This window comes from Mya arenaria, chromosome 15 (assembly GCF_026914265.1).
Source record: "Mya arenaria isolate MELC-2E11 chromosome 15, ASM2691426v1".
In the NCBI taxonomy this organism is placed as follows: domain Eukaryota; kingdom Metazoa; phylum Mollusca; class Bivalvia; order Myida; family Myidae; genus Mya; species Mya arenaria.
Genome location: NC_069136.1, coordinates 17,840,715 through 17,860,971, shown reverse-complemented (window position 1 = coordinate 17,860,971; position 20,257 = coordinate 17,840,715). Strand labels below are relative to the sequence as shown.

At 36.9% G+C, this 20,257-nt stretch overlaps 1 protein-coding gene across 2 annotated transcripts; it reads left to right on the top strand.

Annotated features, from left to right (window-relative positions):
* Window positions 1–264: 264 nt before the first annotated feature.
* Window positions 265–12,407, top strand: LOC128220808 (rhomboid-related protein 4-like). Of its 2 annotated transcripts, none has more exons than XM_052929369.1 (9): window positions 265–398; window positions 1,977–2,100; window positions 2,504–2,686; window positions 4,928–5,086; window positions 5,795–5,944; window positions 6,591–6,671; window positions 7,657–7,722; window positions 9,394–9,492; window positions 10,797–12,407. In XM_052929369.1, exons 2-9 carry the CDS (start codon window positions 1,986–1,988, stop codon window positions 10,868–10,870), a joined length of 927 nt encoding a protein of 308 aa, XP_052785329.1. In that variant the 5' UTR covers window positions 265–398; window positions 1,977–1,985; the 3' UTR covers window positions 10,871–12,407. The 2 variants fall into 2 exon arrangements, with proteins under 2 accessions (XP_052785329.1, XP_052785330.1); XM_052929370.1 differs by lacking the exon at window positions 265–398 and adding an exon at window positions 537–666.
* The last annotated feature ends 7,850 nt before the right edge of the window (window positions 12,408–20,257 follow it).

Sequence of the window (20,257 nt, the reverse complement as noted above, 5' to 3'; positions counted from 1 at the left end):
AAGTGCAAAAAAGTATATTGTTATAAATAAAGTAGGTTGTACGGTACAATTTGTGGTCATTGAATAGGTAAGAAACTCGAAGATCAAGTTGTCGCGGCTTTCTACATTAAATTGGGAGTACAGCAATATATTTTCAAGTGATGTAGAAGACTCGCTAACCAGTTATGGCTACTTTAGTGCATTTTATTGAATTTCATAATGAAAACAGACTGGAATTTAAACTTTTTTAGATGTATCGAGACGACACGAAAAACACAAGAAGTAGGACTTTTCAAAATATTAGTTTAATATAACCTGTAAATAACACGTGTACTTCCGGTGACGTCACATGTAAATAAACATTGATTTCGCAGTCATACTACTGCAATTCATTTCACAGGGACTGACAGTCAACAAAGGTAATTTTACTTGAACTGTTATGTATCCTTTATGGCGAGAATGACTATCTTTTACCTTAGTTGCCTTTTCAATAAGACTAATTTTTATAAGCAGTTTCGTACCATTTTCATTCGAGCTTGTGATTCGTACACTGGTAGAATTGAACGGTTTTGACTGTAAAAATATTGTCGTTATAAATCGAAACTGCATTTTCATAAGTCTTTGTTTCCTGGTTAATATTTGTTTAATCTGTGTGGACTATTTGTCTGTCTTTATTACCATTAACAGGTATTGTACAGATATTGTTAAAACTTTGATTATTTACTGTTTTCTGGTTAAAGTTGCAATCTTACTCCAAAACATGATGTACCACAATTTATACAGTCGTTTTAATATTTGAAAATGATTAATAATTATCAAAAGAATTGTTCCTGTGAAAGATACTGTGTTTAATTTAAAAAAGGGGCAAAAAAACACGTCATTAATAATTTTTACCTTCTGCACTAGTCCAAATAATTGTATATTGATGGATTTATTTTACGATTTTTGATATATGGTAAATTGTTCACGTACAAATTGTTTTGTACGAAAAGCCGGTAGTTATTCTGATCAGGATACTGGGTTAAAGCATATTGCGTCTATAAAATATCATAAAAACAAGAAATATTACCAGATAATGTTATTTTATATTAGTTCTGTACACAAAAAATAAAATTAATATCCAAAGAATATGATAATAATTATAAGTTTGACGGGTTTTTCTTCATTTCATTCTGTCAGAACATAACAATATATACCTGATGGGCACCTGCAAGGCTTCAAGGCACAATTTTATCACAATCGGAACATTTCGGCCATGGCTGAGTTGTAACGATTGTGTTTACAAGGTCTATTTCAAAGCTTGTCGGAGGTGGCCGAGTTATGACGATAATAGATCAAGTTGTTCCGCTTGACATAATTGTTGTCTGTGTCAGTCAACTTTCATTTTATTGGTAAGGTAAACAATGTGTTTTAATGCATTAAATGCTTGTTTCTTTGCAAAATAACTTTTCACTTACATGGTAAAATATGAATATAAACCTTAAATATCAATTTCAACCATAAATTACTTCACTTAATACAATTTCAATATTTTTCAAACACCCCCGTTTTTTGCACAAACCTGTTTAGACGGTAGGGATTGGAAGAATCCCGTATAACACATCTATTATTTTAGGCTACCTTTTGCACCAATCAATTTTAACCATTGCCCCCCCCCCCCCCCCCACCCCACCCCCCCGGAATACACCCCAAGGAATGATATTTCAGCCATTGTGAATCGTTAAAAGGGAAAATTAACTAATATTAAATCATTTCCTCATTTGCAGGAGACTAGACAGCTTTTTCTTTAAACTGTCAAATTTCCCAATTTCGGCATATTCACGACGCAAAATTTCCCAAACTGAGCAGAAAAAGCCCTGAAATCACAAATAGTGTGTTGAGCTTGATCTTGATATAACGGACGTAAGATGTTTCGAGAAGATTGGGCCAGGTCTTATTTGATCTGGATCAATTCATATACACACATGTATATTACCAGACTCATGGATCTGTTTCAGAAACCCACAATGTTTAGAGGAGGACGTAGAAGAGGGCAAAACTTTGGAATTCTTCTGCTTGGTATGCAGATGATGAACTTCGGATTTGACAAAATCCCACCAGTTACACTTATATCTATTATAGGTTGGTTACTATGACTAAAGATGTACATGTATAAACATTAACATTATAAATAGTATCTTATTGGATTTGAAGGCACAAGCTGCAGGATGAAATTGAACCCGAGCAGTCATTGAATTTAGGATTTTGAATGAACAAGCACTAGTGTTTAGTAAAAACAATTTCATCAAGCCCTGGTGAAACATGGAATTTAAGCAAGCCGGGGAAGCATTTTACCAGTGCAGGGCTTGTGTTTATTTTGACTGCTGTGCCCATTATTTCGACTAGATTATACCTGTAAAATGATAACGGCTGAATCAAGTACTTTTAAGAGATGTCCTATGTAACTGATGATGTGAAATTTATTAACCATCTTCCTGATTTGTTTGTAAGTAATTAGATAACCCTATTCTGTTCTTTATGTAAGGTCAGGTTGCGATATTCCTGGGCTTTGGTGACCTTGACCGATGGTTTGGGTCAGTACGTGATGTGTGTATCAGCACACACCTGGTGGTTAGCCAGCGACAGTGGAGCCGCCTTCTCCTGGGAACGCTTGTACACGCCAGCGACATGCACCTGTACTTCAACATGGTCTCTCTTCTCTGGAAAGGTAACACTTAACCATGTCTGGTTAGTGAGATTCCGATAATCGAAAATTAAATGGTTGGGCCTGAAATCAACAACAATTGTATTTGGTTATACTCGATCATAGAATCAACCAGAAACTTGTTTTTTTCCCCAATTTTCTATTTTGAGTTCATTTATTTATACATTCGGAAGTGTTCAGGTTTAATCTTTTACAGTATGGTGGAAAGCAATAACAACACCTTATAACTTTAAACATACTCATAATATTTATAAGCATTGTTAAGGATTACAAGTTATTGAATAAGATAAAAACTACATTTAAGGTATTGGCAAAAACTGAATGTACTATTGATAATTGGTTACTTGAGTAGAATTATTAGTCAAAAACTGGAACCGTTTTGCAACACCATGACTGGTTAACAAGGATAATGTGAGGTTAGTGACACTGTAAAACAAAGATTTTAAATTGAACATTTAATGATTTTTACTTCTGTGCAATTATTCATAGTGTTCTTTAAAAAGCACTAAAATCATCAGGTTTGTTGCAAATTTCAGGAAGATATAATCATTATATGTAGCAGATGAATATGACAGAAGAGGAATCTAATGCTGAGAAACCTTTTCAAAAACAGGCTTGTTGACTGCTACACTATATATGTGGGTGTGCGCCTCTTTATTACTTCACTGCTATTCTAGTTCTGTTTGTAGCTTAAAATTCTGTTTCAGGCAATATGTAAGAGACATATACATGGTTTATTATATAACCTGATGGCCATTTCATTATAGGAATTATTTCGTAACTTCAAAGAGAGATTTAAAGTAATACTTGGGGGTTGTTAATTTCAGGAGATATCCAAAAATTAGGATTGAAAGCTTTTAACTGCTGACCATTGTACGGTTGTTTTAAAAAGTTTTTTGCTGGTACATTTGCATCAAAAACAGTCAGCAGTACCTTGAAATGAACATGAATTATTTTTAAAGGGGTCTTAGCCACTTCACCCTGCTTTTGGGCATGAATCACTCATACTCATACAGACCCCCGGCTGTTCTTCAGTTTTAACAATTTGCAGCTGTTAAATCTCCTGAATACTGCACTGTTTAAAATTTCTCCTAAGGATTCTTGTTCAACATCCCTGACTGTGTTCCTGTTTTTCTCTCTACTGGAGTGTTGATTCTAATTCAATGGTCTAGTTATTTCAGGCAGCATGCTAGAGAGAAGGTTTCCTTACCTTGCCTACCTGCTGGCCATGTTCACATTTCTCTGCAGTGGTGTGATGTCACTCTAAATTATCTTGTTTCAGGCAGCATGCTAGAGAGAAAGTTCCGGAGTCCTAACCTTGCCTACCTGCTGGCCATGTAACTTTTCTCTCCAGTGGTGTGATGTCACTCTAAATTGTCTTGTTTCAGGCAGCATGCTAGAGAGAAAGTTCCGGAGTCCTTACTTTGCCTACCTGCTGGCTGTGTTCACATTTCTCTCTAGTGGTGTGATTTCACTCTAAATTGTCTTGTTTCAGGCAGCATGCTAGAGAGAAAGTTCCGGAGTCCTTACTTTGCCTACCTGCTGGCTGTGTTCACGTTTCTCTCCAGTGGTGTTAATTCACTCTAAATTGTCTTGTTTCAGGCAGCATGCTAGAGAGAAAGTTCCGGAGTCCTTACTTTGCCTACCTGCTGGCTGTGTTCACATTTCTCTCTAGTGGTGTGATTTCACTCTAAATTGTCTTGTTTCAGGCAGCATGGTAGAGAGAAAGTTCCGGAGTCCTTACTTTGCCTACCTGCTGGCTGTGTTCGCGTTTCTCTCCAGTGGTGTGATTTCACTCTAAATTGTCTTGTTTCAGGCAGCATGCTAGAGAGAAAGTTCCGGAGTCCTTACTTTGCCTACCTGCTGGCTGTGTTCACATTTCTCTCTAGTGGTGTTAATTCACTCTAAATTGTCTTGTTTCAGGCAGCATGCTAGAGAGAAAGTTCCGGAGTCCTTACTTTGCCTACCTGCTGGCTGTGTTCACGTTTCTCTCCAGTGGTGTTAATTCACTCTAAATTGTCTTGTTTCAGGCAGCATGCTGGAGAGGAAGTTCCGGAGTCCGTACTTTGCCTACATGTTGGCTGTGTTCACATTTCTCTCCAGTGGTGTTAATTCACTCTAAATTGTCTTGTTTCAGGCAGCATGCTGGAGAGAAAGTTCCGGAGTCCTTACTTTGCCTACCTGCTGGCTGTGTTCACGTTTCTCTCCAGTGGTGTGATTTCACTCTAAATTGTCTTGTTTCAGGCAGCATGCTGGAGAGGAAGTTCCGGAGTCCTTACTTTGCCTACATGTTGGCTGTGTTCACATTTCTATCCAGCGGCCTGTTAGTGGCTCTCAACTGGCTGATGGCCACTGTGTTTGATGATTATTCCTACAATCTTACATGTGCAGTAGGATTCTCAGGTAATTTGAATTTATAAAGGATTACTGTTTGCTTCAGTGTAAAAACATATATTTTATCGAGTGAGCACCAAAAGGTATATTTTATGAGTGGTGCAGCTATTGTTTAAGTTTCATTTTAAAAAATTGTAAAAATGAAGTACACCCTGTAATAATGTTTTCTTTTAAACCTTGCTTTTGTAGAAAAAGTAAACCTTGCTTTTGTAGAAAAAGTTGCAAGTCCTACCCTGACATGTCAGAAAAATTAAACTTATTCTTAGCTTTACTTAAGAAACTTAATTATTTAGTTGAAGGGTTTTGTTAACTTTTGGTGTACACGAAGTGAAATATATTGCGATTTTACACTGAAGCAAACAATTTTCATTTTTATAATATATACATGTATATATGTGCCTAAATAGGATGTAAAAAGTTAATTGTAGCTGTACTTTAAAAATTATTTTAAAAGTTTCTTTTTTGGCACGCCATGGTCGTAACTGTTTCCAAAACAATGCTTTAAAGACTCAAATGTTGAAATTGAATAAAAATAATATTTGAAATACAATATAATACTAGTATTACATAGGCACTGTCGATTTAAGATAGTACCTTCATCAAAATGATTTTTTTTTTAGATTTTTCAAGCTCTTTATTTCATAATGACTACTCTCTGATTTAATGTATATAGTTACAATTTGTGAAACATCTTCACTTAATTTCTTCCCTGTGCAGGTGTGATATTTGCCTTGAAGGTTCTGACCGTTCACTACTCGCCCCGCGGGCTCCACTACGCCCTGGGATTTATACCCGTGCCATCCCGCTACATCTACTGGCTCGAACTAGGGCTTATACAGATCATCTACCCCAATGCCTCATTTACAGGTAACGATAGCAGTTAACATTTTTTATAGAATTTATTAGAATTTTTTCCAGCAAGTCCTCATTCTTGCATTTTTAGTTCTTATATCTATTTTAAGGAAAAGGGTCAAGATTTTGTCATAGCCATGTTCACATTTCTATCCAAAATCTTGCTTTTGATAATCTGTTTTTCTAGGAAATAGATCAAGATTTGTCATAACCTTGATTTTGTTGTCCTCAACCTCCTGTTGTCATGAAGACCCTTTAAAATTGATCAGAACTCAATTATGTTCAAAATATTTGTATGAAACTTTGAACACATGTTGCAGGAGAAAATGAGCACGTGTAGCAAGGTACATAACTCAGGCTTTACTATTGTTGAGTTTTGCCCCTTGTTCAATTGGAATAAAAACAGTGTTCATATTCTCGTTGTGAAGCTCTTTTAAATTTTTAACAGCCGGCTTGTCTAAATGTAGGATTTAGGACAAGTTTGGCAAACACATTATTAAATTATTATATTTACTACTGGCAAAGACTTGCCTTATATGTTGAATGCAGCGATTTGGATCAGGAGCCGTATGAAAAGAGCATCTTTAGATTCATTTTAATATTTCAAACATAAGAAGTAAGTATCCACATACTTTCTATCAGTTTTATATTGCTGTTTTAGGTCACTTGGCTGGGATTTTGGTTGGAGTTTTGTACATTAAAGGTCCTTTGAAGATGATCATGGATGGTTTTATGTCACCAGGTAAATATAAATGTTGTAGTCTTAGTTTATACTAAATTATTTCGCCTCAATATTAAAGAGAACTGTTTACAGTCAGTTCTGGGGACATCCATTTTGAGAGGCCATGAGAAAATTCCATGATGGGTTTGAACCCACACTGTCTGAGTTGAGATAAGTACACAATTAATATCATAGAAAAAGCATATGTTTTAAGAATAGACGAGTAACAAAATGCATAAGAAAAAGCAGAATAGGCAAATAATTTGAAATGGACACATAATGAATTAAAAATAATTAGTGGAAACTCAATTTGTCTTATTCTGGGAACTGGATTAACTTATTTATTTCCTAAGTTTAAAATAGATTATCGTTTTCACTAATGGTCGATTTTCAACAGTGTTGCCAGTAATAAATATTATTAAATTTTTGTGTTGTTACGGGGTAAAGGGGTCTAATGGTTTAGGAGTCCGCCTCTCAACGATGGGGTTTTAGGTTACCATGGGAACTTTCTTATAAGGCCTCTCAAAATGGAGCTTTCATCACAAGCTCAACATTTTTTTACTTGTTGAAAATTAATGAAATTTTCCAAAGCCTCATTCTTCCATCTTTTTGGATAATGCTTATTCAGCATTTTCTCTGCTTTGTCGTTATCTAAATATATTTGCATTTTATACAGAACTTTAATAACCATGGGCCTTCTGGTGAAAACTATGTTAAAAGTGATGATGTTGTTAATGTAATCATTGTTAAAGCTTTCTGAATTTTCTACTCTGAAAATTACATTGATACTGCTTGTTCTATTTAAATATATTAGCACATCATCAATTTTACAAGTTAACACTGATGATGCTAATAACATTGCCAACTTGAACTAAGTTCTGAACAATAATCCTTTGTTAAGCAACTTATCAAGTATAAGTTTCAATACAGTATGCTCTGAATGAGATGTGTCATGAAACCAGTCTGGATCTTCACTATCTGTGAAATCTTGTTTTTCATGTTTCAGAGCCATCTTATACATATACTCAAGGTACAACAAACAGACAGCCAACTGGTCGGGGTTATACAACAGGTATGTCCATTATATTTTTTGTAACATTTTTAGCACCCAGTCATGATGTTTATGTTGAGTATTGATATTAATCTACATGTAGATGCCTTCTGTGCATTATCATCGTTTGTTTTTAAGCTTTGTGTTCTTTTTTTGTCAAGTATTGTTAAAGCCTTGGTGTGTTGTCGGTGTTTTCCTCATCACTTGGTTGACACCGGAAAAAAACAGCAGACAAGTACATTTGCATTGTGTCTCTCTTGATAAGCTAGTCTATTCAAATGATCAGCATAGTTTTGTCTTCATTGTTGTCTTTGGCGACGGAATACTAGCCATTTAACCTTGGCCATAAATCAAAGTCCTCTTGTATCAAACTTTGAACACATGTTACCAGTCATGGTAATGCCACAGTCAATTGTAACCATGCCCCCCCCCCCCCCCCCCCCCCCCCCCCCCCCCCCCCCGGGGTATACCAGGGATAGCCCGGGAAATGGGCCGTGTTTTTACCTTCCAGGTGGCCCAACGGTGCCGGGTGAATGCGGTGGTTTTGTCTTTGCGCCAAATATAGCGGAGAATGGGTTTTACCTAAGGTCCCTGGGGAGCAGGGATTTGACCAACAGTTTGTTCCCGTAGGGGGTGAATTTTACACAGGCTTGGCTGGACTGAAAGTCAAACTCCCTGCTATTCTCCGGACCTGGGGGGGCTGTGGTTACAATGGACTGGTGCATAAGCTCAAGTGTAAATAGTCCTATAACTATGACTTATAATATTTATTAATTTTATAAGCCCATTCATTGAACATCTAGTTATGTTCATCGTTTTACAAAAAGAAACAGGCAAGCTTTTGAATCTCCTTATTTTGCTCTCATCTAGCTGCAACAGTCAGTCTGAAACTTGGGGTTGGAATTTTGCTTTAATGAGTTTCAAATTGGTGCATGTTGGGTAAAAAACTAGGCCATTACTAAAAAATGCTTCAACTTTTCTAAATGAAACTAAGTACAATCATGTACCCAGAGCCCATGTGTAGCGTGGTCCAGAACTCTTGACAGGGAGACAATCTTTTAACTTTATATGTGTGTGTATTGTGGAGAACTCTGCTTTCGAATTATTCCCATGATTGGCTGAAAAAAACATACAGGCATTAGAATTCATCTGTGCTGCTCTTGTTAATATTGAGTGATAGCTCTCTCAATCTAAATAAAATAAAAAGGGTTTAATCACAATGTAGTATTTACCTCTATCGAAATGTATTGCATTGTGCTTAGGTGTGTATTAAAGAGAATGGCTATTGATTGGTTCTTGTTTAATGGTAGAATTGTCAATCATTATTCTCATGAAATTGTTTGTAATTCATATAATTCATTGTAATTATAATTTATATGTCATGTTAAATGCTAGGTGTATTTAAATCTTAGCAAAGGTTATAATTTCTACCAGGGAATAATAATTTATAAGTGGCATGGACATCAAAGTAAATTCAATGCTTAGCCATTGATTGATAGTGTATGAAAACATTATTATACCCTGCTTCATGAAGTAAAGTGGGAGCTATATAGGAATCATGTTCATCATTACATCCATCAGTCATGTTTTGTCTGGTCCAAATCCTTCTTTACTTGGTTGGATTTTATAAATTGACAGTCTGCCGGCCTTTTTTGAGAGTTCCATCATGCATTTGGCTTTGTTTTACTGCAGGCCGTGGATCAGAGAGAATGTATGAGGATTATACAGGTGGACTGAGTGAAGAAGAGCAGATCAGACGGGCCACACGGCAGAGTCAGCAAGAAAATTTTAGTGAGTTTAAACATTGCCTTTAAAAATGTGCTGAACACTTTAAAGCCAATAAACATTTATGTCTGTCATTATACAGCGGACATGTGCCACAGATTAGCAACTTTCTTTTATTAAGTACATGACAAAGTACATGACAAACCGATAAGCATGTTTTATTGATACACATGTACAGCTACTGTTGGTTCTTGAATAAGTCAAATTATGCCTAATGAATATGTTTATTCTCTGCATCGGAGTTATTGTACTTTTAAGTACCGGTTCATAAGAATTAACATAAAAAGATATACAATTACAGAAACACATACTAGATATACTATAAAAAAGAGGAAATCCAACTTAAACTTAAATATTGAAAAATACATGAAAATATGCAAGTGGTATGTTTCATACACTCCGAGGATCCTAGTATGATATTTATGTCCTACATTTTGGTTGAAACATAATCGCAATATTTCATAATAGCATTTCTAGTTTTCTGTGTGTATGTGTGTGCAAACAAATTTTATTATCTCTCTTTCATTTGACAAACAAATAATACTGATGTACATATCGACCGATTTTAATAAATACTACAATGATTCTTGAACAAGGCAGTATCAACATCTTTTTATTTAAGTCTTTACCGACATTAAGAACACACAATAATTAAATACAATTTTAATGTGGAATAATTATTTGAATAATGTATCTGTTTGTAACCCATATGAGCACGCAAATTAATAAGTAACACAGTAGCTATAAATTTACTTTTAAGAAGCAATTTGCTTTCTTATTTTTCTGAACTTTAAAGCTGCACTCTCACAGATTGAACATGTTGACAACTTTTTAATTTTTTGTCTTGGAACGAGCCAATTTTTGCGAAAATCATGGAAACCAGTTAAATAAGACTCCTGACAAAAACTTAGATCGCAGATTTTTATATTTCAGTTCAAACATTAATCTTTTATGCATTTTTCTTAAACCGTTAGTAACGGTTTAGACCATATAACATTAATTTTCGAACGGAAATATGAAAATCTACGATCTGATTTTTTGTCAGCAGTCTTATATCAATGGTTTGCAGATATGTATGCAAAAATTAGCTCTTCCAAGACAAAAAATAAAAAGTAAAAATGGTAAATCTGTGAGAGTGCAGCTTTAACTCACTTAATGGGCAGTACACTTTTCTGAGTATGGTCCGTACTACCAATATGTTTTAATATTTGATGTAAAGAAATTGTAATAACTCTTAAGAGAATTACAACTGACGAATAAGATCTTGATTGAACCAGACTCCAGCATTCTATGCCTCTCTTTGATTTCAGGACCAAATGGTGAGGAGAGGTTGTATCCAGACTTGGATGACTTACGAAGACGTCGGGCAGACAGATACACCTGATAAATCTGAGATCAAGTCTCGAACAGCCAGACAGTATTTGGTGCCAGGAGAAAGGAATTTGTGTCTATGACAACAGCTGTGATAATTGACTTAATTGCCATGAATTGCCAATGGCAAAGGCTTCAAGAATTTGTTAACATGTAAACTGAAACATGTTGCAAAGGAAGTCTATGTTGCTTTGTGAAACTGCTTTGTGAAACATATTAATTAATATGTGAATCTTTGTTTGAATCCCATTATTATTGTGTGTTATACATACTGTAAAACCAAGCTTTTTCCCCTTAATTATTAAATATTTAAAACGATTGGCAAATATATGTATTTATGGACCTTGGAACTGACACTTAAGTTTTTCATGTTAGGCCAATTGAATACATGTTTTTTTAATATAATGCAATCTGTTGATTTAAAATGGTCAAACTAAGACTGAAAGTTGGGCCTGTCCAATTTGAAGAGACTTATCTTACAAATGGCTTGCCAAAATGGACACAAAAAAGCTGTAGATTTATATTAAAATTAGACTTTTGAGTGATACTGATGCTTGTCTTTTCTTCAAAGAAATAGTCATTGTATTGTGATAGCTTTGAGGTCATTGTCAGCTTCAAGCAAAACTTGAACCTTGTCTTTAACTCAAAAACAGTTCAAATGAAACATGGTACACATGCCGCCAGTGAAAATACCCACATGATTTCTGACTGTAATATCTGTAGATTAATGCCCCTTTCTGACCAAAATAAATGGCAAAAACCTCTGACAGTCATATATATCAATTTATCATTAATATAAATAGACTGAACGAAACAAAGCCGGAAGGCAAAAATCTCAGCCATAACTTAAAAATCACATGAAATTTGGTACACATGTTGCCAGAGACATAAAGCAAGGCCCATAACTCTTGACTTCAATAATTGTCCAGTTGTGCCCCTTTTCGAAAACAAATTGGATGAGCCTTTGGCATTTGTTCTGCGGTGCTGTCATTTAAATCATTTCATTAAGTTTAATTTTTTTTTGCAAAATAAGGCGAGAAAATAAATGAAAATAATTGTTATATTAACAAAAACTCTGGTTCTGTAAAAGTATGTGAAACTTACAGTCTGTGTTCAGAGTTTAATTTTACAGACCCATCACTGTCCACATATACATTAAATGCTACCTCTCACAAAGATACATTAAGTGCTACTAATCATACAGATATAATATTTCTATCAATACTCATTAAGGGCTACTGATCATATCGATATATCATGTTCCATTGATGCATTATATTTATGATACATAATAGATATTCAATGCTACTTTTCATACAGATATTTTACGTTCAGTTGAATTGACATAATGTGCTACTTATCATAAAAATATATCATGTTCTATTTCTAGACATAAAGTGCTACTTATCTTACAGATATATCATGTTCCATTAATACACATTAAGTGATACATTATACTTATCATACCATAATATACATTGAATGCTACTAGTTCATAAAATGCTACCTATCATACGAAAAACATTTATAAATAAATTAATTATTCTAAATCTTTAATTTTTTATACTTATCATACTACAATATACATTGAATGCTACTAGTTCATAAAATGCTACCTATCATACGAATAGCATTTATAAATAAATTATTCTAAATCTTTAATTTTTATGCCCCCGAAGGTGGGCATATTAAAATCGCACCGTCCGTCTGTCTGTCCGTCCGTCCGTCTATGTAACTTTCCCTTGTATGGACAGATTTTAAAATAACTTGCCACATGTGTTCCACATACCAAGACGACATGTGGTGTGCAAGACTCGTGTCCCTACCTCAAAGGTCAAGGTCACACTTAGTGTTTATTCACAATGGAGTGCTGCTGTAACTTTCTCTTGTATGGACAGATTTTAAAATAACTTGCCACATGTGTACCACATACCAAGACGACGTGTCGCGTGCAAGACCCGTGTCCCTACCTCAAAGGTCAAGATCACACTTAGTGTTTATTCACAATGGAGTGCTGCATACAAGGACATAGTATAGGTTGTCGTGTCCGGGCTGTAACTTTCCCTTGTATGGACAGATTTTAAAATAACTTGCCACATGTGTTCCACATACCAAGACGACGTGTCGCCTGCAAGACCCGTGTCCCTACCTCAAAGGCCAAGGTCACACTTAGTGTTTATTCACAATGGAGTGCTGCATATAAGGACATAGAGTATAGGTTGTCGTGTCCTGGCTGTAACTTTCCTTTGTATTGACAGATTTTAAAATAACTTGCCAAATGTGTTCCACATACCAAGACGACGTGTCGCGTGCAAAACCCGTGTCCCTACCTCAAAGGTCAAAGTCACACTTAGTGTTTATTCACAATGGAGTGCTGCATATAAGGACATAGAGTATAGGTTGTCGTGTCCGGGCTGTAACTTTCTCTTGTATGGACAGATATTTAAATAACTTGCCACATGTGTTCCACATACCAAGACAACGTGTCGCGTGCAAGACCCGTGTCCCTACCTCAAAGGTCAAGGTCACACTTAGTGCTTATTTACAATGGAGTGCTGCATATAAGGACATAGAGTATAGGTTGTCGTGTCCAGGCTGTAACTTTCCCTTGTATGGACAGATTTTAAAATAACTTGCCAAATGTGTTCCACATACCAAGACGACGTGTCGCGTGCAAGACCCGTGTCCCTACCTCAAAGGTCAAGGTCACACTTAGTGCTTATTTACAATGGAGTGCTGCATATAAGGACATAGAGTATAGGTTGTCGTGTCCAGGCTGTAACTTTCCCTTGTATGGACAGATTTTAAAATAACTTGCCAAATGTGTTCCACATACCAAGACGACGTGTCGCGTGCAAGACCCGTGTCCCTACCTCAAAGTCAGGACATAGAGTATAGGTTGTCGTGTCTGGGCGGTAACTTTCTCTTGTATGGACAGATTTTAAAATAACTTGCCACATGTGTTCCACATACCAAGACGACGTGTCGCGTGCAAGACCCGTGTCTCTGCCTCAAAGGTCAAGGTCACACATAGCGTTTATTCACAATGGAGTGCTGCATATAAGGACATAGAGTATAAGTTGTCGTGTCCGGGCTGTAACTTTCCCTTGTATGGACAGATTTTAAAATAACTTGCCACATGTGTTCTGCATACCAAGACGACGTGTCGCGTGCAAGACCCGTGTCCCTACCTCAAAGGTCAAGGTCACACTTAGTGTTTATTCACAATGGAGTGCTGCATACAAGGACATAGGGTATAGGTTGTCGTGTCCGGGCTGTAACTTTCTCTTGTATGGACAGATTTTAAAATAACTTGCTACATGTGTTCCACATACGAAGACGACGTGTCGTGTGCAAGACCCGTGTCCCTACCTCTAAGGTGAAAGATACACGTGTTTATTTACAAGGGAATTCTGAATATAAGGACATAACAGTGTAGGTTGTCAAGTATGGGTGGTATTTTTTTATGTTCAGAGGCAATTTAAAATAACTTGCCATATGTATTTGACACGTAAAGGCAAGATCAACTTTTCATGTACTGACCTTGTTCGTAGGTCAATGTCACATTCGGGGGCATTCGTCAAATACTGTCAAATACTGTGACAGCTCCTGTTTATACTTATCATACTATAATATACATTGAATGCTACTAGTTCATAAAATGCTACCTATCATGCGAATAGCATTTATAAATAAATTAATTATTCTAAATCTTTAATTTGTTTCAACTTTCCTATTTTGCAACAATTGGGAAGTTTTACAACAAAGTATTCACTCTTGTTATCAAGACGTTGACATTTCTCAAAGCTACTCGAAGGCTTGTGAACACAGTTTTAGCCCTTGATCGACTTAAGTTTGGTTGAAGTTTTTACAAGGGCAACTTGTGTTTTTAACGGTTTTTCATGACTGGAGTACTACTTGATGGAATTTTATAAAACTTCATTCAACGGGAAAGGACAATGAGAGGAAGTGCAGTGTACAAGAACAATAACGCTATTACAGCAAATTACAGTTATTGTCCTTCTTTGTGTTGTTTGTTTTCAAACTTGTCCAGACAAAATATTGAAAACTACTGGATGAAATTTATTGAAAATTCATACAGTGGTGGAACACAAAGGAGGGAAGTGCAGTAAACAAGAATCATAGCTCTATTTTAGCAAATTGCAGAGTTTCAGAGTTATTGCCCTTTGTGAAGTGTTCTTGTCCGGGGATCAACTTGGAAACTACTTGATGGCTTCAAACAATGGTCAAGCACAATGAGAGGACGTGCTATGTATATGAACAATAACAGTATTTCAGCTATTTACAGTCATTGTCTTTTGTTAGTCCACGAGTTCACGTGAAAATGGTGTAGCAAAGGCATATACGAGACTTTATTTGAAAATATTCTGGTCAAGGTGTATACTTACATGTGAAACTGGTCTTGCAAAGTCTATACGAGCCGTCTTGAAAATTGTTTATTAAAGGTCGCTATAAATGATATAGCAGTCGTATATGTGTAGCTAGGGTGTATAACCTCACTTGAAAATATAGTAGTTAAAATGAAAATGGTAGAACAAAGGTGTATGAAGTCACGCGAAAATGGTGCATTTGAGGTCACATAAAACTTATGTAGCCAAGTTCTACTTGAGGTAATCTGAAAATTGTCTGGTACCCAGCGTACTCTGCACAACAAGAGTACTGAATAAACATACCGATAATGAAATGGTAAGGGAAGGTAACCCAGGCTAACCTGAAAATAGTGAAGCGAAAAGGTGTATAGGTCGTTTTACAACTATGTAGATGATTTGTTTATGAGAGCACACATAAATGGTGACATCATCCCATGTGACTTGAAAACAGTATAAAATGGCGTATATACGGTACTTAAAAGGAGGTGTAGCTAAGGTGTATTGACGGTCACATAAAAAAGTGGTGTTGCAAAGGCGTATATACGGTCACAAGAAAGGTGGTGTAGCAAAGGTGTATATACGGTCACAAGAAAGGTGGTGTAGCAAAGGTGTATATACGGTCACAAGGTGGTGTAGCAAAGGTGTATATACGGTCACAAGAAAGGTGGTGTAGCAATGGTGTAAAAGCGTCACATAAAAGGTGTTGTAGGAAAGGCATACTAGTATATCAGTCATATAAATGTCGGTGTAGCAAAGGCGTATATACAGTTACATAAAGGGAGATGTAGCAAAGGCGTATATACGGACACAATAAGGGTGGTATAGCAAAAGGTATACACGGTCACGTAAAAGGTTATGTAGCAAAGCTGTATATACGGTCACATAACGTGGTGTAGCAAAGGCATATACAATGTATATGGTCACTTGAAAGATGGTGTAGCAAAGGCGTTTAAACTAGCGATGGCAACGAGTACCCGAGTTCTCGATCAATCACCCGAGTACCAAATCACTCCTAGAGTATTCGAAACAAAAAAATATTTTTTTTATGAATTTCATCAAATACATGATTTACAGACGTAAGAATCAGATCGGGCGCGTTTCCAAGAAGACAATTTACGATCCCTCTAATACCCGCTGTGGACACAATTGACCCTAATAAATTAATTGTACTAATTAACTAGTTGTGAGGGTTGCAATAAAGGGCCCTAATTTGCAAATGGCACTGGTGTCAATTAGCGAAGTTTCGATATCGGTAAATCTCCTACACAATTGTATTGTTTACCAATTAGAGAGTTCACCAAACAATGGACGTTGACGAGCGAAAAAGAAAAGAGCAATGATTCTTGAATGGGCGTTTTGTTTGCAATGATTATCACAATTGATTGGTGGATATCTTAATTCAGGAATTATGGATATGAATGAGGTAAACAACAATATTTCAGTATGGAAACGGTCAGTTTAAATATTATTTCATAGCGTAAACAACACTAAACAAATTTATAAATAATTTTCTTCATTGAAATTCTGAATTTTGTTCATTATTGAGTGTAGTCTCGATCATCTAGACGTTCGAATGTGATCCTAATTTTACTTTCCATTTATATTTTAGTACATTTAATATGGATGTATAAAATGCAATGAAAAGGCCAAATTAAAAGCATGGAACATTATTTGTTTTCTTATTGATTTTTTCTGTTAAGGTACATAATGACAGTCTTTATTTAAAGATGTAAATGACCAATATTACGACCAACGCACGAAGTACATGTATACACGAACTTGTCTTTCCCAAAAACCAATTGAAGTTATCCGAGTAATCGAGTACTCGATCGGAAGATTGTCCGAGTACTCTAGTACCAATTTTACTACTCGTTGCCATCCCAAGTATATACAGTCACATGAAGGGTGGTATAGGAAAGGCATAAAGACATTTACATAAAGGGAGGTCTAGCCAAGGCATTCATATGGTCACTTGAAAGGTGGTGTAGCAAAGGCGTGTATTTTGTCACAAAAAGGTAGGTGTAGCAAAGGCGTAAAACGGTCACATGGAAGGTGATGGAGAATAAGTGTATTTATGGTCACATCAAGTGGTGTAGCAAAGCGTGTAGCCATGGGGTATATACGGTCACATAAAGGGTGGTGTCGCAAAGGCATACATACGTTCACTTGAAAGGTGTGTAGCAAACGCGCATGTACGGTCAAAGAAAAGGGGGTGTAGGAAAGGCGTATATACGTTCACATAACAGGTGGTGTAGCAATGGCGTATATACGTTCACATAAAATGTGGTGTAGCAAAGGCGAATACACGGTCATATAAAAGGTGGTGTAGCAAAGGCGAATATACTGAAACATGAAAGGTGGTGCAGCAAAGGCGTATATACTGAAACATGAAAGGTGGTTTAGCAAAGGCGTATATAGTCACATAAAAGGTGGTGTAGCAAAGGCAATACACGGTCACATAAAGTAGTGCAGCAAAGGCATATGTAGTCACATAAAAGGTGGTAGTGATGGCGTATATACGTTTACATAAAAGGTGGTGTAGCAAAGGCATATTTTCGGTCACAGAAAAGGGGGTGTAGCAAACGCGCATGTACGGTCACACTAAGGTGGTGTAGCAATGGCGTATATACGGTCACATGAAAGGTGGTGCAGCAAAGGCATATATATGGTCACATGAAAGGTGGTGTAGCAAAGGCATATATACGGTCATAGGAAAGGGGGTAAAGCAAAGGCGTATATACTGTCACAGGAAAGGTGGTGCAGCAAAGGCATATATATGGTCACATGAAAGGTGGTGTAGCAAAGGCATATATACGGTCATAGGAAAGGGGGTAAAGCAAAGGCGTATATACTGTCACAGGAAAGGTGGTGCAGCAAAGGCATATATATGGTCACATGAAAGGTGGTGTAGCAAAGGCATATATACGGTCATAGGAAAGGGGGTAAAGCAAAGGCATATATATGGTCACATGAAAGGTGGTGTAGCAAAGGCATATATACGGTCACAGGAAAGGTGGTGCAGCAAAGGCATATATATGGTCACATGAAAGGTGGTGTAGCAAAGGCATATATACGGTCATAGGAAAGGGGGTAAAGCAAAGGCGTATATACGGTCACATAAAAGGTGGTGTAGCAAAGGCGCATGTACGGTCACATAAAAGGTGGTGTAGCAAAGGCGTATATACGGTCACATAAAAGGTGGTGTAGCAAAGGCGTATATACGGTCACATAAAAGGTGGTGTAGCAAAGGCGTATATACGGTCACATAAAAGGTGGTGCAGGAGAGGCGTATATACGGTCACATAAAAGGTGGTGTAGCAAAGGCGTATATACGGTCACATAAAAGGTGGTGTAGCAAAGGCGTATATACGGTCACATAAAAGGTGGTGTAGCAAAGGCGTATATACGGTCACATGAAAGGTGGTGTAGCAAAGGCGTATATACGGTCACATAAAAGGTGGTGTAGCAAAGGCGTATATACGGTCACATAAAAGGTGGTGTAGCCAAGGCGTATATACGGTCACATAAAAGGTGGTGTAGCAAAGGCGTATGTACGGTCACATAAAAGGTGGTGTAGCAAAGGCGTATATACGGTCACATAAAAGGTGGTGTAGCAAAGGCGTATATACGGTCACATAAAAGGTGGTGTAGCAAAGGCGTATATACGGTCACATAAAAGGTGGTGTAGCAAAGGCGTATATACGGTCACATAAAAGGTGGTGTAGCAAAGGCGTATATACGGTCACATGAAAGGTGGTGTAGCAAAGGCATATATATGGTCACATGAAAGGTGGTGTAGCAAAGGCATATATACGGTCATAGGAAAGGGGGTATAGCAAAGGCGTATATACGGTCATATGAAAGGTGGTGCAGCAAAGGCATATATATGGTCACATGAAAGGTGGTGTAGCAAAGGCATATATACGGTCATAGGAAAGGGGGTATAGCAAAGGCGTATATACGGTCACATAAAAGGTGGTGTAGCAAATGCCTAGTCACATAAAAGGTGGTGTGACAAAGGCGTATATATGGTCACATGAAAGGTGGTGTAGCAATGGCCTATATACGGTCACTTGAAAGGTGGTGTAGCAAAGGCATATATACGGTACTTAAAAAGAGGTGTAGCAAAGGCGTTTATACGGTCACATAAAAAGTGGTGTAGCAAAGGCATACATATATGTACGGTGACATGAAAGGTGGTATAGCAATGGCGTAAAAGGCGTCCCCAAATACGATCACTTGAAGGGTTGTGTAGCGAAGGCGTATATCAGTCATATAAAGGGAGGTGTAACAAAGGCATACATACTGTCACTTGAAAGGTGGTGTAGAAGGCGTATATAGTCACATAAAAGGTTATATAGCAAAGCTGTATATAGTCACATAACGTGGTATTGCCGAGACATATATATATGGCCTCTTGAAAGATGGTGTAGCAAAGTCGTATATACTAGGGATGGCAACGAATACCAAATCACTCCTCGAGTTTTGGAAAAAACAAACCTTTTTATGAATTTCACCAAAAACACTATTTACAGACGAATCAGATTTTTTTCTGTTAAGGTATATAGTGACAGTCTTATTTAAAGATTTAAATGACCAATATTACGACCAACGCACGAAGTACATGAATGATATATGTATACACGAACTTATCATTCCCGAAAACCAATTCATGTTATCCGAGTAATCGAGTAGCTGAGTACTCGATGGGAAGATTGTCCGAGTACTCTAGTACCAATTTTACTACTCGTTGCCATCCATAGTATATACAGTCACATGAATAGTGGTATAAGAAAAGCGTAAAGACAGTTACATTAAGGGAGGTGTAAGGCATACATACTTTCACTTGAAAAGTGATGAACGAGGCGTATATACGGTCACATAAAGGCAGGTAAAGCAAAGGCGTATAACGGTCACTTGAAAGGTGGTATAGCAAAGGCGTATATACGGTCACATAAAAGGTGGTGTAGCAAAGGCGTATATACGGTCACATAAAGGCAGGTAAAGCA

Coding starts and splice junctions, on each gene's coding strand:
- LOC128220808 (XM_052929369.1), top strand. CDS start 1,986: ATGTTTAGAGGAGGACGTAGAAGAGGGCAAAACTTTGGAATTCTTCTG. Junction 5,945..6,590: donor CCCCAATGCCTCATTTACAG/GTAACGATAGCA, acceptor TTGCTGTTTTAG/GTCACTTGGCTGGGATTTTG. Junction 9,493..10,796: donor GAGTCAGCAAGAAAATTTTA/GTGAGTTTAAAC, acceptor CTTTGATTTCAG/GACCAAATGGTGAGGAGAGG.